General features: G+C 40.5%; 1 protein-coding gene across 1 annotated transcript in view; it reads left to right on the top strand.

Annotated features, from left to right (window-relative positions):
• STAB2 (stabilin 2) overlaps positions 1-20403 on the top strand; it is a 165242-nt gene extending 144839 nt beyond the window's left edge. The window contains exons 57-69 of the mRNA XM_044280594.1: positions 748-852; positions 4194-4301; positions 5086-5279; positions 7937-8078; positions 9792-9925; positions 11883-12045; positions 12261-12367; positions 12910-13029; positions 13491-13640; positions 14841-14951; positions 15755-15883; positions 16450-16584; positions 19894-20403. Coding sequence (XP_044136529.1) covers positions 748-852; positions 4194-4301; positions 5086-5279; positions 7937-8078; positions 9792-9925; positions 11883-12045; positions 12261-12367; positions 12910-13029; positions 13491-13640; positions 14841-14951; positions 15755-15883; positions 16450-16584; positions 19894-19941 — 1646 coding nt within the window. The 3' untranslated portion in view covers positions 19942-20403. The remainder of the gene's footprint in view (positions 1-747; positions 853-4193; positions 4302-5085; positions 5280-7936; positions 8079-9791; positions 9926-11882; positions 12046-12260; positions 12368-12909; positions 13030-13490; positions 13641-14840; positions 14952-15754; positions 15884-16449; positions 16585-19893) is intronic.
• Positions 20404-23965: the final 3562 nt, after the last annotated feature.

Genomic DNA, 23965 nt, shown 5'->3' with positions numbered 1-23965 from the left:
CACACTACTTACAACACACTACTAGCACACATCCCACAGCTACTGATGTACCTCTAGTGCACCCCCCCTCCCCATCCCTTACACAGAATGGTTCCTATGGTTCTGGCAATTTCCTCTAGCTTTTTCCTATTGGTGTTCCCCACCACCTTTTTCCTTGCTGTGTCATTTTCTTTCTCCTCCTCTGTGATGCTAGTGCAGGACCTTTGTCATGTGACTATGATGCCATCAAAGGTCCTGCACCCATTTTAGTAAAATTTTGCAGCAATTTTCATAAAACATGGCAAAACACCATAATGTTGCTGCAATCTACATAGAAATGCATTATAAACAATGTGATTCTGTGAAAATTGTGGCAAAACAGCTATTCAACAAAGGCAGGCCAGGCAGCTCACTATGTGCCTGATCCACCAGGACTCTTCAACGCAAAGCAAATTGCCAATCCGGGTCTGCTTGTGGGAGAATGTTTAGGGCATTTTGGAACTTAAAGTTCTAACCCAATAAATACCTTGAATAGGTGGTTATGGCACCTATTCCTGAACGTGGCTGCAGGACTGTGGATCATTGCTGCACATTATTGTCTGTTATTTTGCTGCAGTACTATACAGTTTATATACAGGATGCTACCGCATATGAAATAAACAACAGCAGTCTTAAAGAAATCTATTTTTTCCATGTTGCTGGTTAAAGCCATATTATGCATGACAGTCAAGGGTAATTTTCACTAATTTGGTGGTTTATATCTTTCAGCGTGTGACTGCACAGATAATGGTCAATGCGATGAAGGCATCAGTGGAACCGGACAATGTATCTGTGATAATGGATGGACTGGAAAACGTTGTGAAACAAAATTAGGTTTTCCTTATTTTTTATATACATTTTTAGTACTAGTTTTATTATATAAAGAAAAATCATTTAGTGGCTCTTCTCTATTGGATATATGGGAGGGGATGCACTACTGTCAGACCAACCCAATGTCTGGTGTTAATACATAATTTATGCACAGTATGTAAGCACACTCCAACCTGAAATTAACCAACAAGATGCAGAGAGAATTGGTTAGTTTAAAAAATGATTTTACCTTTTAAATATATAAATTCGTATACATTCTGCAAATTCAGCAGGCCCCTTGCTGCACAATTAACCACAAAACTATAAACCAATTACCTTACAATACATAAAATATAAAACCAACATCAATTAATTACGTTAGACCTATTCCTATATGAAATCCAAAGAGAATCAATCCATATATTTCCACTAAGCATAGTATAGCTAATTCGATTGTGCGAGGATTGAAAGAAACACTGCTATTTTTGTCATATGTGCTGTATCAATGTCTTCATGTAATAGAATGCAATAGTTGCTATTGATACATATGAGCTAATGAGCTCTTACCACTTCCCGTGTCCCGACTACTAGTGGAGCAGATCTTTTGTCTAAACAGCTTGGAGTACGATGCCATAATGAGCAGTATGTTCATGGCAGGCTGGATCATTGTCTCCTTCCAAGGAGTTCTCCCACATGTCCTTGCTTGTCTCGGCGTCCTCCATGGCATGCAGATGGGTGGGAGCCTGCAATAGTTCACGTGCTGTGCCATTCCAAGTCCGTCCAATGTAGGTGATCGGGAGGTGGCATGCAGATATAAATCAATATGATCGCCGGATCAATAGTGGATCAAGCCAGCGTGTCAAGCCAGACGCTTTGCAAAGTATCTAACTTCTTCCTCAGTGGCTACAAATTAATCTCCAATTTTTAGCCACTGAGGAAGAAGTCAGGGACTTCGAAACATGTCTGGCTTGAAACACTGGCTTAATCCACTGTTGATCCAGTGATCATATTGATACATTGTTTGTGGTTAATTGTTTTTTAATTGTGCAGCAAGGGCCCTGCTGAAGTTGCTTAATGTATATAATTTTTTAAACAAACCAATTCCCTCTGCATCTTGCCAGTTCATTTCAGGTGGGGTTTTTCCTACATACCGTGTGTATAGTAGTTTTATTATCTTTGCATACATATCTGTGCCTATCTACATTGATTTTGACAAATATAGAGCAAAAATCAGGTTCTATACATGATACTTAGTGATACAAATATGTGGCCACAATCAAATGAGGGCTCAGATATAATAACATTTGTCTTTTAACCACATGTATGCAAAACTTATATATCAAGGTCATCAAAGAGGTGGAAAAAAGTTAGGTTATGCATTGCATAGTGTAGGGCATATTGCTCAGACCAACAAAGCATTCGGAAAGTCTTTAGACCCTTTCACCTTTTATCAAATTTTTTATCTTGCAGCCATTCTGCACTCAATACTCCATAATGAGAAAGTGAAGACTAAATTTTAGAAATTGTTACTAATTTATAAAAAAATTCTCTTTATCATCTTTGAGATATTTCTACATATTGATTTGTAAATTCAGTTGGGTTGACATGATTTGGAAAGGTATACTCCTGTCTATATAAGGTCTCACAGCTGACAGTGCATATCAGAGCAAAACCCAAGCCATGAGGAGGAAAGAACTGCCAGTAGAGCCCAGAGACTGGATTGTATGGAGGCACAGATGGAGAAGGGTACAAAAAATGTTCTGTTGCACTAAAAGTTCCCAAGAGCACAATGGCCTCCATAATTCTTAAATGGAAGAATTTAGAACAACCAGGACTCTTCCTAGAGCTGGCCACCCCACCAAGCTAAGTGATTGGAGAGAAGTTCCAAAGATCCTGTGTGCAAATAGGAGAAACTTCCAAGAGGTCAACCATCACTGCAGCACTCCACCAATCTGGGCTTTATGGTCAGAAAGAAGTCTCTTCTCAGTAAAAGACACATGAAAGTCTTGACATTTGCAAAAAATCACCTAAAGGACTCAGACTGTGACCAACAGGATTCTTTGGTCTGATGAAACCAAGACTGAAAATTTTGGCTTTAATTCTAAGCGTCTTGTCTGGAAGCAACCAGGCACTGCTCATAACCTGCCCAATACCATACAGTGAAGCATGGTGGTGGCAGCATCATGGTGTGGGGGTGTTTTTCAGCTGCTCAGACAGGGAGACTGTCTAGGATTGAGGGAAAGCTGAATAGAGCAAAGTACAGAGATATTCTTAATAAAAACCTGAGCTAGAGTGCTCTGGACCTCAGACTGGGACGAAGGTTTACCTTCTAACAAGACAATGATCCTAAGGACACAGCTATGGAAACACAGGAGTGGCTTAGGGACAACTCTGTGAATGTCCTTGAATGGCCATTTATGGAGAGACCCAAAAATAGCTGTCCACCGAAGGTTCCCATCAATCCTGACAGCGCTTGAGAGGATTTGCAGAGGAGAATGACAGAAAATCACCAAATCTGGGCGTGCAAACTTTTTGGCATCATACCCAAGAAGACTGAAGGCTATAATCGATGTTAAAGGTGCTTCAACTAAGTACTGAGTAAAGGGTCTGAATACTTATGTCAGTGCAAGATGTTTGTTTTTTCTTTTCAGTAAATTAGCAAAGATATTGAATATTCACTTTGTCATTATGGGGCACTGAGTGCAGAATGATGGGGAAAAACATGATTTCTTTCTATTTTAGCACAAGGCCGCAACATAACAAAATGTGGAAAAAGTGAAAGGGTCTGGGTTGTTTCTTATATGAGACATTAGGATGGCTAGGATTGTAAACTTTATATTCTCCAACCTTTCATTACTGATAAGATTGGCCTTCTTTATACATCAATTTGAGCATTCTCACAGATGAACCTGCAGCAGGCAAAACTAGTTTTGATATACAGTAATAAGCCAGTGCTCTCCAACTTGTAACCCTATAGCTGTTGCAAAACTACAACTCCCATCATGTCCTGAAACAGTGTAATGATATAGCCGGCTTAGTTGCCCATAGCAACCTAATTCCACCTTTCATTTTTCAGGGGTCTATGGCCAGTCCGCCCCCTAGTTGCTATGGGTAACTAAGCCAGTTTTCCTTTGCACCAGTTTGAGAAATCTCCCCAGATATATTTTGTTTGTCTGAGGGTTAAGGCTCTTTCCAAACTTTTTATAAGTCAGATACAGAAAGCAGGGAATGTCAACCTTGAGTCTGTTCTTGTAGCTAGAGTGATAACTGGAATATCATTCCAAAATAAAGGTTTATATTGACATTTTACAGTGAGCCATTATTTACTGTAACTGATACTTCATTCATTTTTTTTGTTTTTACAGTGCTGCCACCTGTCTGCTCTCCTCCATGCTCTCCTAATGCCGTGTGCAAGAAAGATAATGCCTGCGAATGTAAAAAGTTTTATGAAGGCGATGGAAGGACGTGTACAGGTACCAGTTCAGATATCATGATAAGCGCAAAAACTAAATACAAATTCTAGAAACATGGAGTGAACTTATCAAGTTTTTGTGCCACTTTTGTGGCGTAAAAACTGCAAATTATGGCCCATATCATTTTTGTGTCATTTACAACTTTTCTTGCCCCCCATTATTTTTTAAAAATGCTGCAGTGGGGCTTAGCAATGTGTTTCTACAAAATGTATTAAGACGTTCATAGCAGGGGTAGATTTTATTGTGTGGCATGAAGATAACCCAATATGCACCAAATGTATTAAAAGGCAGGCCATCTCTTAAACATTTGGTGGTCCATTGTACTCTGATGCACTTTATAAGACAGCCTTAAAGGGAATCTGTCAACTCCAAAAACACTCCCCAAAACAGAATAAAATGATATAATTGGACTCAAGTGAGCTTCACTTACACTATACACTTACACTATACACTTACACAGTCACTATACACCACTTATTGTAGTTTGGGGGTGTTTTGGAGCTGACAGTTTCCCTTTAAGACTGGCATATAAAACGCCAGTCACATAGTGAAGGTTTTCAAGATATTAATGTGATCTCCAGTATCTGAATAGCTGAACAGGGAATCCATGATGATCCCACTAGAATCTGCTTATAATGTTGCTGTTATCTTTATTTAAAAAATGAAGGTTCAGTTGACTTTTTATATGACCTCATGATGACGTGTTTTGTATATTAAAATAACTAACATTAAATATTAGTATGTCACTATTCTTTCATGATTGGAGCTTCTTCCTTTCCTTTAGTGGTAAATTTTTGCCAGACGAATAATGGCGATTGTGACGCAAATGCTAAATGCTCACAAAATGGTGTTAAAGTCACCTGTAGCTGCTTGAAAGGATACAGTGGAGATGGAAAAGTCTGTACAGCTGTAAACCCATGTGTTGATGGACTGAATGGTGGTTGTCACGAACATGCTATTTGCACCATGACTGGACCGGTAAGTCTAATGTTCTAGTACTTTTTTCATTATTTCTTAACTACATCTTAAAAGAGTTGCCCACTTTTTGGCTATTTGTGACAATATGCATGTAGGATCAGTATATGGCACTTACTAGTATAGCTTTTGTTGATATTACATGCTGTTTGCTTTATTTCATAAAACATGCGCCCTTGTTAGTCAAACCTTCTGTGCTCTATACTTAGAGGACCTGTCCATAAGATGGCCGCTGATGGAGGGTCATGTGACCAAGCACATCACTCAGACTCCTCCATTCAAACACACCGCATCTGTACTAAACTCCGAACAGAACAAGTACAGGTGATAGGTGCGGTGTATTTGAACAGAGTGGGCATCACATGGAGGTGATTTGCTTTGTTACATGACCCTCCATGAGCAGTCATTTTATGGACAGGAAAGACTTGGCACACAAGGGGGCATACCTTATAAAATATAGAAAATGGAGCAGAATTTCAACAAAAGCTAAATTAGTAAGTACCATATAATCATCTTACATACACGTCCGCGCTGTCTTACCTTCAGACCTTTTTCTACGCCATCCCCTTCCCCGCCCACGTCACGGACACAATGTTAGACCTGCGTGAGCGAGGTGAATTTGCAGAGAGCAGCTCAACTAACCATTGTGCCGCTATCTGCGCCTGAAATATGCCTGATTTAGACGTATTTCAGCAAGGTAAATTACCCCTTTAATCTATACACAATCCCACTTTATGTGTAACAAATCTTTGTAGTTTACCTTGTAAAAATAATTGTGTAGAATAATACAATATATGGATTAGATTAAATTGATTAAGAACATGGTTTTTAATTGATAGCAACTCATTATATGTAGTTATAAACCTTAGGCCAAGATATACTTCCATATAGCTCAAGATCCCTCTCCCATTTTGCTTACTGTTAAACCGTTGATCTTTACCATATTCCTCTAAAAGTTTATACATTTTGGACTGTTGATACTTTGTTGCCAACATTTCTGCAATTGCAAATCAGTTAATTTCATCTACATAATGCTTGCAGAAGTCCAGGTGCTTGCTGCTGTGAGGAGTAGCTTTCCTTCAGGGGATCATCCTCACAGATACGGCTTCAGGACACCAGGTTTAAGGTCCAAACAGTGCATTTATTGTGGCACACCAGCAAAAGCAAAACAAGAAAACAATAAACACTTGCCCGTCCAGGCTCTAACTAAACACAGTATTCCTGACTCACCTAAGTCACCGTTCACACCCTGTGAACCCATTTGGCTTTCCCAGCCAATGTCCCACAGCCTCCTGGCTGTACAGAGCACAGTACACCCACTGTCCAGTCCAAAGTCTCTTGTGGGGGATTGGGGCTCAGTAGTCCGCCTGACTATGGCCCTGCGATCCTCCCAGGCGTCGCTTCGTCCCCCAACTCCAGGCTATCTCCCAGCCTCGTGGTCCCTTAGCCTTGCCCAGCTGAGACCACACTCACAGAGCCTCCAGGCCTCTGTCCATGGGTAACACACTCCTTACTGACACCCTGGGAGGTGCTTTATGCCAGCCTGAGCACCTCCAGCTGCCAGCCCGAGCACATCCAGTTCAGCTTGTTATCCTGCAAGTTGATCCAGAGGAAGGCAAAAAGACCCCTGTGAGGTAGAAGCCAATTCTCATTACTTTAGGGGAAAGAAATTCCTCCCGACTCCAATCAGGCAATCAGAATAAGGCCTCTTTCACACGACCGTGTGTCCCCGTGGCCGTATTGCGGCCCGCATACGCAGGTCGGCAATACACGGGCATAATCCTACGGAAGCACTACGGAGTGCTTCTGTGGGGTTCCGTTCTGTGCTTCCGTTGCGCAAAAAGATAGTACTTGTTCTATCTTTTTGCGGAACGGAGGGATCGCAGTTGTTCCATATTGGAGGAAACTCAAAAGAAGATTTGACATTTTTTATGTTTTGTTTTTAATCCTAACCCAGCAGTTATATAACATCACACTGGGTAATCAACTCCAACAAATCTCACTTCTCAAGTTATTGAGGACTCTTGGATAAAACAAACATCTGGATGAGGGCTCTACTTATAATTACCTGGGCCTCTGGGTGAGGCTACATGCACACGACTGACCGTTTTTTGCAGTCCGCAAACCGCAGATCCGTAAAAAAAAGGAAGCTGCCCATGTGCCTTCTGCAATTTGCAGAACGGAACGGGCGGCCGTCAATATAAATGCCTATTCTTGTCCGCAAAGCGCAGACAAGAATAGGACATGTTATATTTTTTGCGGCCCCATTGAAGTGAATGGGTCCGCATCTGAGCCGCCAAGACGGCGGCCTGGATGCGGACCCAAACAACGGACGTGTGCATGAAGCCTTAGTGTATAAAAACTTTTCCAATATTTTAGTACAGAGATGCTCAACCTGCGGCCCTCCAGTTGTTGTAAAACTACAACTCCCACCATGCCCTGCTGTAGGCTGTTCAGGCATGCTGGGAGTTGTAGTCTTGCAACAGCTGGAGGGCCGCAGGTTGACCATGCCTGTTCTAGTATAATGCAACAAAACTGGCTAGAAACCATGATTTGATGTTAGACTGGTAGTAGGGTTCTGTTCTGTGCAGAAATACATTACCTTCCAATGCTTAGGTATAATTATATTCTGCTACATCCCATTTTACCTTGTTTTATAGAATAAACGGAAATGTGACTGTAAGGACCAGTACATAGGTGATGGTCTGGACTGTGAATTAAAGAATCTGCCCATTGACCGATGCCTGCAAGATAATGGGCAGTGCCATTCAGATGCAATATGTGGTGACTTACACTTTCAAGGTGAGTCATTGTTATAACCTGCACAAAACTGTATTTTATAGACTATGTCCCACTTACTGTACTTTGGATTTCTCTTGTATTTCATGAAAGAGAGAAATATTAACCGTTACCGTTCTTTTTAAAATTTTATGCCAGTGGTTGTTTGAGATTGCCAATGGCAGATTCCTGCCTGCTGAAAAAGTGATCTGCCGGGTTAGAAAATTTTGCCCATGGTCAGCTAGAAATACATTTATGTGACATGACTGTCTGAATTTGCAAGTTTGAGCAAGTCCAATATGATTGTACCCACTCTCTCATAGTTTGGTTTTGTCTTGTATGAATGATCCCACGGACAATTGATCAACCACATTCTGGACGATACTTATATCATTTGTACGGCAGGCTTTACTGACCAGGGAATGCAAACTATGAGCAGTTAAAAAAAGCTGTTAACCCCTTGGATACCAAAGGTTTTTTGTTTTGTTTTTTCGTTTTCATTTTTTTTTCCTATCTTCACGGACCTATAACTTTTTTATTTTTCCGTTTACATAGCCATATGAGCAGAACAGGTTGTACTTTCTAGTGCCACCATTTAATAGGGCACACAATGTAGTAGGAAGTGGGCAAAATATTCCAAATGGGGTGGAATTGGGAAAATAAATGCAATTATACTTTTACAGCATTTGTCCCTACATCATTCCTTATGCAGAAAAACTGACCTATGGCCTTTATTCTCTGGGTCAGTACAATTACAACTATACCACATACACAGTGTATGTATACATTTTTGTGTGTTAACAAAAAAAAGTTTTTTTTTACACTGCTATATTCTGACCCCAATAACTTTTTTATAGTTTGTCTACCAAGCTGTGTGGGGGCTCCATTTTTGCAGGATGATTTGTAGTTTTTATTGATACGATTTTGGAGTGCGTCTGACTTTTTGATCACATTTTATTCCATGTTTTTGGATAGGTGAATCGATGAAAAAATGGCGGATAAGCCATACGTCCTTCGCTGCATGGGATAAATATTTGAATATATTAATAGTATTGGCATTTTCAGACGCAGCGATGCCCATGATGTTTAATTTTTTTTTTTTATTGTTAATGTATTTCTTTTTTTATTATAGAGAAAAGGGGTGATTTATATTTGTTTTTTGTTTTGTTTTTTACTTTTTTTTAGCCCCTATCCTCCAATAGGGGCTAAAAAACGTTTTTAAAAATCACTAGTTAGATTTCTTTTAGCTTATATTGTAATTCCATAAAACTACAGTATAAGTTTCCTTTGCAGTTATCCTATGTTGGCCTTCCACCTACTGGCATCCAGAGGATGGGTCTCTTCAGTGCACGGTTCTGGGTTTTTCGCCAGACCACCGTGTGACCACAGCATCTAAAGGGTTATATGACTGTGATCAGCATTATTATCGGCAGCAGACATTGGTTGCTGGCCTCTTCTGTTTGAATCAGCAGAGACCGGCCTGCTATTGCGCCTGCTGCGCTCACGAGCGGACGCCATACTTAAAGACCCTCCCAACACCATACATACTAAACTAAGTAGGGGGGATTTTATTTTAATCCTGCATGACCCCTTTAAATTGATGATTTATCAGTATATTATATTTAGCATTGAGTTTACTGTTTCTCAGTCTGCGCAGTGCATGTCCAAATAGTCCAGCATAGTCACTGTTTGTTATAACTCATATTTACCTCATTATAATGATATTTTTTCCCACAGATGCAACAGTTGGAGTGTTTCACTTACGTTCTCCAAAAGGCCAATATAAGTACAATTTCAGTGAGGCCGTCCAAGCATGCACAGATCAAGATGCCACCCTGGCTACATATAACCAACTATCTTACGCTCAAAAGGTAGAATGCTGATAATGACTTATTGTTAAAGGCCTCTTTTTCCAGTTGATTTAGTATATTTTTTACTACCTTTAAACAATATAACACATTCTGAAAACCATAATTTATTTTTATTTTTCCATCAATGTAGATGGATGTTTTTTTGGGGACACATAAATGATGGACTATTGTATATGGGAGGGGGGAGGCAGCTCTGATCCAGGCAGTTGCAGCAGGAACCTGGCTGTGTGTTACAGTTGCACTCCTGCTGCCATCTTGTGGGGGCATTGATCAGCGTCCACAAGATCATTATGATAGATATTTCTGTAATGATATGGAAAATAGCAGGTCGGGTCTTTAAAGATGTCACCAGCTCGCGAGTGCAGGGGATGGCCATGGCTGCCAGGTTTGCACTGCTTTCACCTAGGGCTAATGTCTGCCATTGGCAGTACTGCTCAGTGCAGACATTTAACCCCTCGGATGCAGTGGTAACGTTTGCCCATGGCAGCTGAGATGACTTTCCATGGGTTTATTCCTATGACGGCCTGCAGGTGGCAGTGCTCCATAGAAATATATTGAATTTCCCATAGGCTGCATTCTTAAATAAATGCTGTCTATTGAGGAAGGGATCTAATGATTGCTTGTTAATGTCCCTTAAGGGGGACTTTAAAAAAAAAAGAAAGACATTTTTATTTATTTTTTAAATAAAATAAAAAGCAAAAACAAAAATTGAAATCACCGCCTTTCCACATATTAAAAATAAACACTCAATTTTTTTTTATTTGTTCCGTCACATTCCAAACTGCCTGTACTATTAAAATATAAATGTATGCATCCTGTACAGTTAATGCTGTAATGGAAAAAAAAAATCTAAATGGCGAATTTTATGTTTTTTTCATTTTCATTCATCTCCCAAAGAATTTGAATAAAAACTGATCAAACACACTCCAAAGAAGTACAGGTCGCCTTGAAAAAAATGAGCACTCATATAGCTCCGTAGATGTAACTGTAAAAAAATGTTATAGGGGTTAGACTTTTTTTTTCCAAATTTTTTATTTTTTCCCCCCAGTATTACAGTAAAATACATGAAAAACTATACAAATGTGGTATTGCTGTAATCATACTGACCCACAGAAGGAAGCTAACAAAATCTATAAAACTGTGGCAGAGTAGCATTTTCTTTTCCAATTCCACCCCATGTGGATTTTCCAGCTTCCCCACTACATTTTATGCAACAGGAAATGGTGCCATTAGAAAATTACAACTTTTTCTGCAACAAAAAAAGCCCTTATATGTCTATGTGTATGGAGAAAAATAAAAAAATTATGGCTAAAGGAAGACAGGCTGAAGGGGTTAAAAGGGTCAAACATAAAATGACCAGAACTTCCAAAATATAAAATGCAATGTCTATTCCAAAGTCCAATAAGATATTTTGAAGACTACAGACACACAGTTTACTATATACACATGTGGTTTGAACCTCCTGGTTCTTCTTCATTTTAGCATGCTATGAATAAGAACCAGAATGTTCAAATCGTTTTATGTTCATCTGGCATGGATTGATTAGCATCCAGGACTCCAGCAAGACATCATGAGCAAACAACATGTTGTTCTCATATGCAAACTTCTGCTCAATAGACCCCCTTATCTGCACATGCGGAATACTATTGGACTGACTTCTTATTCAGTGAAGACATTTTGCTTGTACAGAGAACCCTTTTTGAAACCACCTCTTTGGGAAGACACCATATTGGTCTTTTCAGTTCCTTTATATACTGTGTTGATTGGCCCTATTCTTTGAGAGGATCAACGCTCTAGGAGACCATTTCTCACCCTTATTTTGTGACCTTGTCCCAAAAAAGCTTCATTTAACTTGCATTGTCTTTACTTTTCTACTCTATTCCTGAACGTATGTACTTTAAAACTAAAAAGACTTCTTGCTCGCCATAATTGAGTTATTGTATTTGATTAAATTTAGGCCAATTACCATTTATGTTCAGCGGGATGGTTGGAAGGAGGAAGAGTGGGCTATCCAACTGCATACTCAAACCCGAACTGTGGATTTGGACATGTAGGGATAGTGGACTATGGGTATACCAACCTGACTAAGACCTGGGATGCTTTCTGTTATAGAACTAAAGGTAACGTTTCTTTCCAAAATATCATGTTGTAGTTCACTGCATTAGTGGTGATTTATTTTAGAATGATATTCTTTACCTACCAGTTAACAATGCATAGTAAATATCTGTAATTGTAAAATTTGTCATGCCAGGCAATCTGTATCACCGTAATTAAAATGTCTTTATTGTTTCTTAGTGTTTTATCAAATGTACTGTCTATTATTACTATCCTGTAGATGTACAATGCACCTGCAAGCCTGGCTATATAGGAGATGGCTACACCTGCAATGGAAACCTACTCCAAGTCCTTATGTCTTTTCCAGAATTTTCTAGCTTCGTATTGGTATGTTGAGAAATAAGCATATAATATGATAGTAGCTCAATGGTTTCCCTTTCACAAGAACAAAAATACCATGTAACCATTTCCTCATTTACATCTGCCTTGTAGATATAGATAATATAGATTCCCAGGGGAGGGGATGATAAGAGCAATAAAAAAAAGGTTGGCAGCACTTTCTGTGCACATCAGAGCTGCCTTTTGTAAACCGTTACATTGGTTTCTATTGGTACTACTAAACTACTGTACTCTAGACCAGTGTTTCCCAACCAGCGTGCCTCCAGCTGTTGCAAAACTACAACTCCCAGCATGCCGCACAGCCTAAGGCTATCTGGGCATGCTGGGAGTTGTAGTTTTGCAACAGCTGGAGGCACGCTGGTTGGGAAACACTGCTCTAGACCTTTATTAGTTGCCATTTGTATCTAACAGGCTTCTGTTTGTCTAGATGTCTCCACCCTTCTTGGAGCTAGATTCAGTAATAATATGTGGCAGAACACAAATATTAGCACTTACGGGTTTTTCTCACTAGATTTATCTGCTCCCCACAGGAAATCTTCAAATATTCCAATACCTCAGCGAAAGGCAAAGAATTTATCAGTTATCTTGCCGACTTGTCCATACTAGCTACTCTTTTTGCGCCTAGTAATGAAGGCATTAATGAGAATGTGGTAAGTGACCATTATTTGTTGTGCCCAGCCATAAGCAGGGGTGTAGTCAGGGACCAGCTGGTAAAGCATGTACCTCAGGGACTGGATGTCAAGGAAAAGGGGCACAATATAGCTGAATTTTTTATGGCTCTATGTATAAACCTGATCAGGTGTTAACACAACATATTGCCACCTTTGAATACGTTTCTCAGCGACTGATGGTAACTGTCCCAGCATTTTCTCAGCATGATCAATCAACAACAAAGTGACAGTTCACCAAGAAACTGATTCATATACAGATACAGTAATACCCAAACTGGAGCAACTGGTCTAACTTTACTCATACATGGAAAATTGTATATTTTGGTTGGAAATGCGTTTTGAAACCTCCGAGGGATTCTCATCTTAGAAGTAGATTACAATGACATGAAATAATATATCTGCAATAATTGTAACTTTCACCACTCTTTTTATTTTCGAAGACTCTCTCTGGTCGCGACATTGAATATCACATTGCCAATGTCAGCATGGTATTCTCCAGTGAGCTCACCAATGGAACATTACTCCAGACCAGGATAGGCAACAAGCTACTTGTATTTTTGGAAGAGACCTCCTCAGTCACAGAAAACAAGGTGTGTTATATCATCTATACAGTAGATCAATAAGAGTGACAATAACTAGTAGATACAAAAACAAAAAAACATCTACATCTCATTTCTATTATACTTGTCTTGGTGAACTAAGTCAGGGGTGAAAGCAAAAGCAACAAATGTGCTGACACTGTAGTATGTATTAGATGCTTAATAACCTCCAGGTAGTGACAGTTTTAGGCGGTAGTAAACTAAGCTACTATATAGGACAGCTGCTGCCGGATCTCACGAGATACATCAAACATGTGATATCTTATAAATGTGGCAGACTTAGGCCCCTTGCAGACGAGCGTTCCTCCCGCAGCGAGTCTGCATCGCAGCACCCAGCCTGACCTCCCAGCACTGACGGGATTCACATAGCATTATATTGATTTATGATGCTATGTAACTTACCGTTTTGGTTTGTATTGGATAACACTGGCAGCATTATGCCAGGGTTACATAGCATCATAAATCAATATAATGCTATGTGACCCCCGGCAGCGCTGGAAGGTCAGGCCGGGAGCTGTGTTGCGGACTCGCTGCGGGAGGAACGCTCGTCTGCAAGGGGCCTAAGGAAAAACTGACTTCAAATATTCCCCTCATGATAAATTCCCCCCTTATAACCACATTAATGTGACTCCACCACTACTACAAAGTAGATGGCATGCAGGTAAAGAGGACACAGCTCTCCCACGAGCACTGCGGCCCCTTCAAACAGCTAAAAGGCAAGGATGTCGGGAGTCAGACCCCCATCTGACATTGATGACCTGGCCTCAGGATAGGTCATCAATATCTGTAGCTCAGACAACCCTTTTAATGATGAACCTCAGGAGGTGGGTCACGTGAATTTGACTGGATAACATGATACACCTACAGGCTTGACAATGTTCTTTATGCTATAAGCAGCAAAACACTTGGCTTAATTCTACACCAGGTTGGATGTTGTCATTGTCTTCTTTATAAAAGGCCACCGAGAAAAGATACAACCTACAGCCATCTAGTGCTATATATATTGGTGTATGAGGTGTTGAATTACAGTATTATTTGGACTATTTTAAAGAGAATCATTTTTGTATATTGTACATAATTTGGGCACTATACGGTTTAATTGTGTGGGATGAATATGGGAGTATTTCTTGGGCTCTGGAAGTAGTTATTCCTTATTAGACAAGATTTATTTTTTTGCTTATTCATTTCCAGACCCAAATCAGATATGTAGGTGGAAAGCGTATTGTACAGACAGACTACATCGCTTCAAATGGAGTTATACACATGATATCTGAACCTCTGAAAGCTCCTCCAGAGCCAATAGTAAGTATAACAGTATATCCAACTGTACAAGCACAGAATAGCCACTAGGGGGGGGCAGCAGGTGTCCTAATACATGTGTGTAAGAAAATGAATCTCATTCATGGCAACCAAAAATGAAACCTGCTGTATTCAGAGCGTAAAGAATTGCTGCAGGGACATGTGAGGACAGTTATGTATTCCTACAAACCAAATCATAGCTGAAATGTTTCCTTTTTTTGGTAATAAAAATTAATAATAATGTGGATGTTAAGGGACGTATACATGATAAAGTGTTGGAACCTTGTTGTATGTACCACCAATTTTATAGAAAATGACAACATATTCAAAGGTCTTCTTCTCTAGAAGCATTGTTTCCAGAGGAGAAGATGGCGAGGTAGGAATGATGTCATCAGAAATGGCGTCTTTATGCAGGGACCCTTAGGCTACGTCTACACGCCGACATTTGTCGCGCAACATTTTGTTGCACTAATGTCGCGCAACAATTTTTATAATGGCAGTCTATGGTGTCGCACTGCAACATGCTGCGACTGCGATGCAACAGTCGCAGAAAATCAATTTGAGATGGATTTTTCTGCGACTTGCGTCGCAGCATGTTGCAGTGCGACACCATAGACTGCCATTATAAAAATTGTCGCGCAACATTAGTGCAACAAAATGTTGCGCTACAAATGTTGCAGTGTAGTTGTGCCCTATCTGTCGCGCAACTTATTGTCGTCATGTAGACGTAGCCTTACACTCATGTAAAGCAACCCTGAGACTGAGATACACTCTTCCTTTTTATCATTGTCTGCTTTCTCTACTAGGCTCTGCATGCTGGCCATGGAGCGGGAATATTCTTTGGTATTGTGTTCGTCATCGGCTTACTGGCACTTGCCGTATTCGCATATAAGAAGTTCAGCAGAAAAGACTTCCAGTTTCAGCAGTTTCATGAGGTAATTGTCACCTAAAATAGTAGACTGATGCGTTCTGCCAAGAGTAGGGAGGCCATAAAGCAGATGTCCGTCCTGTTTACTGAAAGGAGCCGAGACACTCTCGCCCATAGACACCCTTGTGACCTCAGTCAGACACCTAAGATGTCTATGACCTTTATCACAGTATATCACTACCTCAGCTCCCATACCTAAAACAGCCATTGATTAGTTCCAGCAACAAAATCCACTGCTACATAAAACTGCACAGGTCACAGAAATATCCAAAATGGAAGGGTAAAAAACAGCGATGAATGTGCTGGAACATCCCCCGCCTGTCACCGCCATTTATTACCTCCTCCCTGAGTAAATGATATGCTATATACCGTTAGCTATATGATGAATCAGTCTCTCAATCTCCTGATATTGTTCTTCATTGAAAATAGAATAAATCTTGCAGGAATACTTCTGAGTCAGTCCATATCCATTATATTCACAAATGATTCATGTATAATTTGACGAGAACGTGTATTATTATGCAATGTGAATAATACGCTGCAATGAACAAGTGACATCTTTATGTTATACAGTATGATGAAAAGGAGGTAGTGTCCGATTTTAACATCGCTCCATCCTCAAACATTGCAAACCCCATGTATGACAGCGTTGAAACTGGCAATCTCCCTCCTGAACCATCAGCAGAACCGACGTTTCATCCGTTTTCTGTAAGTTGTATTATTTTATTTTGGATTTTGCAACACAATCTGCAATATGATGCTAAACTTGTCCGTTCGTTCATATCCATAATGTCCTACTTTTGAGAATAGGTTGCCGGAAATGTCTACATGGATTTTTTTTTCTACAAACCTTGATCCCGCCCCATAAAAAAATGCTCCACCCAGGGAGTTCAGTGATAACTCGATCAGTCGAGTGCTGCCGGGAAGTTATTGGTGAGCAGCCAACTGGTCACTTCCACCGGTTAAGGCCCTATTCACATGTCAGTGATTCATGGACATGTGCCGTCCATACCCGACATACACAAACAGTACATTCATTTTAATGTGTGTAGTTACACATCCATGTTTTAGCATGGAAGCATGCCCTATTTTTGTCTGTGTTTATGGATCCCTCAGACCCATTATAGTCTATGGTGCTGTTAAAAACACGCCATCCGTGTTTCATCTATGTTTCACGGACCATTTATGGGAGATGCTCTGAAAATTAATTTTCAGCTCTGCAGTGTCCCTGGAACACGGATGTCAAACGGAGAGCGAAGAACAAACACACGGATTCTTCACAGAAATTTTCATGGATGAATCACTGACCATCTTATGGATTTCATCCCAGAAAAAGACGTGTGCATGAAGCCTTAATGTGCAATTTGATGTCAGTGTCAGTGACTAACTGCTCCAGCTAAACTGACTGTGCAGGATACTTGCTTGACATTCCTTAAGGGCTCTTTCACACGAGCGGATCCTGTGCGGGCAATCTGCTGTTGACAGAGAGCCAAGCCCCGTTCTGGACAGCAGAGACACTGAGCAGTAACATGACTGATAACGCTCCGTGCCTCTGATCTTTTTACTACAAAATCACAAAGTTGTCCCTGTGCTTTTGTAGTAAAAAGATCACAGAGCATTATCAGTCATGTTACTGCTCCGTGTCTCTGCTGTCCGCAGCGGGTCTTGGCTATCTTTCATGTAGCGGATTACCCGCACAGCATCCGCTCATGTGAAAGCCCCCTACGTTTTTGGAGATCTCCTCTTTTCAGGAGACTCTTGCACAATCCAGGTGGGTAGGCAAGGATGCTTATATACACTTTTCTGTGTGTCATAATTATATACTCATACTAGTATATTTTATTGCTTTATTACTGGCGGTTCCTTCTGGTTAAAATGTGAAAATCTTTTATAGCATTATAAAACTCTAGGTGTAGACAGCTTAAAAAAAAAAAAAAAAAGTTGTAATTTTTATAACCAAAAATAATATAAAAGAGTTCACTAAAGTATAGTGAAAGGTTGCAGGTCAAGTCTCAGTCGCAGATGACTTGCATTGTGGTCTAGGATGACACAGTCATGTGTGACTTGCAACCAGATTTTTTGTGACGTTCACATTCAATTACTATGCAACTCCACAGAAAAACATTACCTGCAATGATACTTCATGTTGCCATGTAGCTGCAGCTGTAGCCTCTGGAACTTGGCAGCAGGGAAATCATGGACTGTATATCAGTTGGAGTTAAGGGCTGGTTCACACGCCTGTGATCGTCTTGGGAAACACGGTCCATGTGTTGGCCGCATCACCGGGGCCAACCGGGGCTCCCCTGACCTGACTGTATTATACTGTAGTGATTTATCATAGTCTCTATCTGATCACGGGGCTATTGCTGTGTACTCACAGCATGATGTGAGGACCCTGCAATAGCCCTAAGTTCAGATACGAACAGACTATCATAAATTACTATGATACAGTCAGTTCAGATCAGGGGAGACACAGTCTGCCTGGGAGATACAGCCGACTCATGGGCTGATCGCGGTCATATGTACGAGCCCTTAGGTTACTTATTCACACGTCAGTGATTTCCATCAGTGATTTTGAGCCAAAACCAGGTGCGCCTGTAAACACAGAGCAGGTGCAGATCTTTCCCTTATACCTTATGTCTGTGGAGGCTCCAATCCTGGTTGTGGCTCACAATCACTGATAGAAATCACTGACATGTGAATAAGGCCTCATGCACACTTTCGTGGTGTGCTTTGAAGTCCGCAAATTGCACGGATGGCGTTTGTGCACGTTCCGCAATTTGCGGAACGGCACGGACAGCCTTTATTATAAATGCCTATTCTTGTCCGCAAAGCGCGGACAAGAATAGGACATGTTATATTTTTTTTGAGCGGGGGCCACGGAACGGAGCAACGGATGCGGGCAGCACACAGAGTGATGTCCGCATCTTTTGCGGCCCCATTGAAGTGAATGGGTCTGCATCCAAACCGCCAAAACGGCAGCTCAGACGCGGACCAAAACAACGACCGTGTGCATGAGGCCTTAGGTAAAAGGCCTCAGTGTTTGATATGTGATTTCCATCAGTTATTGTGAGCCAAAACCAGATGTGGATCAAAAACACAGAACAGGAGCAAATCTTTACTTTATACCTTATCAAACACTGAGCAAACACTGACTGTGTGAAAGCAGCCTTAAGCCCTTTTCAGAAGGATGATTTTCCCCATCCAAATGGAGAACACACAAGCACTCAGACTGAACACTGACCCATTAAAGTCAATGGGTCAAATCACATGAGCAATTTTCCACACAGATCATCGGTCCACCAATGAGAAGATCGTAGTTTGCACCAAACGTACGTTTTCCAGCAAGAATGCCAGGAAAAATGGACCGTGCGGTCTGTTTAAAAGCTTGTCCGAGTTCACCCTCCGCAACATGGACTAGTTTCTATCTTCCATGTGATTAGGTCCCCAGAAAGCACATTATTAACGTAATAGTGGGCTTACTACCACATACTATAAAGCTCAAGTTCAGACTGAATGGAGGAGCGTGAGTAAAAGGTTTGCTCCTGGAACACATCATGTATGCAGCGCTTATAAGTCAATGTCAGCTCTGATGGCAAGAGAACAAGTTTCTATTTAAAGTGTTCCCTATTAAATTACTGAATGCTCATAGTGTCCCGTGCATACAGAACTCTTGCCAGTTAGTCACAATGTTCCTTCCTGTATCATATACTGTAAAACAGGGGACCCACTATTTGGTAATATCATATTTTATGCTATTCCTGTATTACATAAATCATTTATTTCATGCATTATATAATTACCCATTACTATACTATTAAAAGCATGTAAAGGTCACAAAAGCCTAATGACAATATAATATGACTGTACAGAGAAGTATAAAACATAGTATGGAGATCACGTACTATATGGTGGATTTGATTACAAATGTTAATCATACTGTTATAAAAGCAAGGTACATGTGCTACTACAGTCATATGTATATTCTATAGAAAGTTTCCCTTTTTTATTTTTCAGGACTCGGACGATCAGCAGCTAGTGAACTTCGGGGGCCGAAACAAATGAGTAAAAATTGGACAAATTCTGTGGTATCTACAACAGATTCAAAAACATTACATAGTTGTCTGCCGCACACTCCTTCTGCCAACAGCTACCCCTCTCAACCTCCCCCTACACTTGCTAAATAGGCTGAGCATGCATGTGTTCTCAATAGGGCGAGTGGAGTAAGCAGACGTACAGATATGTTAAAGTCCAATTGCCAGATCATTCTCTCTCCCCAACATCTGCTGTTCGGGGGAGAGTTGGGAGACCACACATTAGGCTTGTTTAATGCGTATAGCCATCTTTACTAATTGTATTCTCCAGATTTTACCATTCGTGTGTATAAAGAAGGTGTCTGATTATACATCCTTCTACAGAGAGTACAGTTTTCCTGCCCGCAGAGATGAATGGAGCCTGACTTTGGGGCAGGTCCAAAATTTTATTGGCTCTTTTACTGTGAACCTGTAAATAAAAACATTTATTCAGTACTGGAATCCTGTCCACTTGGTTTCTAAGATTTGGGGTCGCCTGTGAGACTTAGGCTGCATTCACACGACAGCAGTGTGATGGTGGTTTTCAGAACAATGGAAGTCTATGGACAAATTCACCAGTTTTAACAGCCAGTGAAAAACAGCCATCAAAAAATTGTTTTTCAGGGGGCCATTTCTTAGAAAGCATCCGTTAATAAAGGACATTTTTTAATGGCCGTGTGAACGCAACTTTACTTGAGAAATACACTGGGGGTTTGTCTTATAAGGGCTCTTTCACACGTGCGGATACTGTGCGGGTAACCTGCTGCGTTTAAGAGAGCCAAGCCCCGTTCCGGACAGCAGAGACACGGAGCATTAACATGATTGATAATGCTATGTGCCTCTCTGTGATCTTTTTACTACAAAATCACGGTGACAACTTTATCTCACTGTGATTTTGTAGTAAAAACATCAAATCATGTTACTGCTCCGTGTCTCTGCTGTCCAGAGCAGGGCTTGGCTGTCATTCACGCAGCGGAATACCAGCACGGCATCCGCTATTGTGAAAGAGCCCTAAAATGTCCCACAAGGATAAACTATGAAAAACAGGGGTAAAGGAAGCTGACTCATCCACTCTATAAAAGGAACGCTTCCCATTGCACTATACATGCATTTGAAAAGAAAGGGCAGTTCAGGTAAAACTGCTACAACAAATTGCCTTTTCAAATACTTGTGTCTTCTGTAGCCGGGCTTTAGTAAGCACATAATGGTCCTCACACCAGTGCTCCCACAGAGCAGGTCCAATTACTAGGAGGAATAAAATATTATCCTAAACCCACAATGAATCAGACCAAGCGTAAATGCCAACCCCAGTGTTACCTGCAATGATAACAATGCTACTACTCACCTTCATAATCAGTAGTTTTGTTCTTACTTCTGGAAAAAAGCCACCAAAGAATCCGAAATTATCCCCCAGTTAGGCGTGCACAGGGGAGGTACTGCGCTCTTTGAATGGGTGGGTTTGGGCTTTTAGAAAGTTTGGAAACTCCCTGCCCCCTAATTTGCATATAGAATAAACATTGTATATTGCGACTGCACAATAGCAAGGTAGCATTGCTTATTTAGGTCAAATGTTGGTGACAGATTCTCTTTAAGACTTTACTACCAACACACCACAAGGCTTGATACAAAGCTCCTTGACCATGCTTGTCCATTAGTGGACACAAAGTGTGACACTAGGATCCTGAGAGATACATAGGTCCAGTCACCTGAATACCAGCGACAGAACATTCTGGATATGGCTTGACATGCCAGTTTAGGTGCAAGGAGGTCTCCTATACCCATCACAAAAGGAACAAATAATTGCAAATCTGAGAGTGGATTTTGATGCAAATCTGTAGCAAAAAATAAATTAAAAAAATCAGCATGCAGAATTTTTTTGTGGGTTTGCAGCAGATTTCACCCCTCTACATTGAGTGGGTTAAAATTTGCTGTGAAAATACAGAGCGGAAGTTGGCATTCTGTGGATTTAAAAAAAAGAGTGGAAAATGTCCACAGTACGTGGATGAGTTTTCACATCTCAGCCACTTTAATGCCACTGTAGTCTGTTGCGGACTTCCGTCCAGATTTGCAATGTTTGGATGTAGCCTTAGATCGGTTACATGACCCTACATTAAATAAATCAAACACAATAAAAAAAAATATTACAGATGCATTATTATTCTACTAAAATCACTGTTTTATTAAAACAAAAATGAATACTACATAAAGGTGTAATACAATAAGTATTAAATGGTTTAATCATTTAATGGTCATAAATAGAAACATTGCACTGGATCACACTAAAATACAATGTCGAGATCAGCTCTATAACACCCTTAAGCTGCATTTAGTACTCAATATAAAAATGTGCAATAAGGCAACATAATGTGCTTACAATCTAAGGTATTGGCTGTACTGGTCTAATTGAATAGGGCTACAAGCTGCAAATATACAATACCAGTCATTTAACTTGTGCAGTGTAAACATATTTCACAGTCTGACTATGACCACACAAGAAGCTTACAAATCAATTACTGACATGGAGTGTAATAAGATTAAAGAATGACCTTAAACACTGGAGCAATCACCCCTCACACAGATGATTTTGCAGCATTAGCAGAAGGGGCTAATATGGTATCTAAACGGACTGTTAGGGTCCTTTTACATGGGCAGATATATTCCCTGCTTAAGGGACTATTGAGTGGGAATAATTATTCATACCCTGTGATAGTTCATTTACATTATAAGCAACAGCGCATCTCCCACGTAAAGGCTTCCATACACAGTAGCGTATTGTCAGCCGACAATTTAATGTGGGTGAGGAGATCCCAACTCTCCCCCACAGATGATGTCAGGAAGAGAAGGCAGCAGCTTTCTCCCCTCTCCCCTCCCCATTGAATATACATATACGTTCAGCCAAAACCAATGTGTATTTACAACTAGTGAATGTGCTTCACATGTTCTAAACTTTGATAAAGAGGGGGTCCCCATCACGTACAGTGGATATAAAAAGTCTACACACCCCTGTTAAAATGTCAGGTTTCTGTGCTGTAAAAAAAATTAGACAAAGATAAATCATTTCAGAACTTTTTCCACCTTTAATGTGACCTATAAACTGTACAACTCAATTGAAAAACAAACTGAAATCTTTTAGGTGGAGTAAAAAATAAATAAATAAAATTTAAATAATGTTGTTGCATAAGTGTGCACACCTCTTATAACTGGGGATGTAGCTGTTTTCAGAATTAAGCAATCACATTCAAAATCATGCTAAATAGGAGTCAGCATACACCTGCCATCATTTAAAGTGCCTCTGATTAACCCCAAATAAAGGTCAGCTGCTCTAGCAGGTCTTTCCTGAAATTTTCTTAGTCTCATCCAACAGCAAAACCCATGGTCCACAGAGAAGGTATCAGTCAGGAGAAGGGTACAAAAGAATTTCCAAGGCATTAGATATTCCATGGAACACAGTGAAGACAGTCATCATCAAGTGGAGAAAATATGGCACAACAGTGACATTACCAAGAACTGGACGTCCCTCCAAAATTTATGAAAAGACAAGAAGAAAACTGGTCTTGGAGGCTACCAAGAGGCCTACAGCAACATTAAAGGAGGTCAATAGGTTTTGGAACCGCGCTGCTGGACACTATGTGTTCCGGTCACAAGTGGATGGTACAAGGGTGTCAGCCCCTCTCCTCAATACCAAGGAATACGATCCTCCCAGATCTCCTCCTCTACAGGATTTAAGGGTATAGGCAAAATAGTGAAGCACCCTTGAGAATCTTATCTTAAAAGGTTTTATTCTACTTACAACAGATCAGTAGACAAAAGGCATAAAATACAAAATGATCGTCACATTCCTGCCCGACCTGGGTTTCGCTGCCTCGCTTCTTCAGGGGCAATGACTGAGCATGCTCACCCTCGAGCCCTTTAAATAGCCCAGCTGTCTCATTATTCAAGTGGGTGTGGTTCCGATCGGTATAATATACTTTCAAAATTCACAGTTTTAAATCATATACCATAAAATTACAATCATA

Source organism: Bufo gargarizans, chromosome 2, assembly GCF_014858855.1.
Source record: "Bufo gargarizans isolate SCDJY-AF-19 chromosome 2, ASM1485885v1, whole genome shotgun sequence".
NCBI classification, from domain to species: Eukaryota; Metazoa; Chordata; class Amphibia; order Anura; family Bufonidae; genus Bufo; species Bufo gargarizans.
This window is presented reverse-complemented; position numbering and strand designations above follow the sequence as displayed.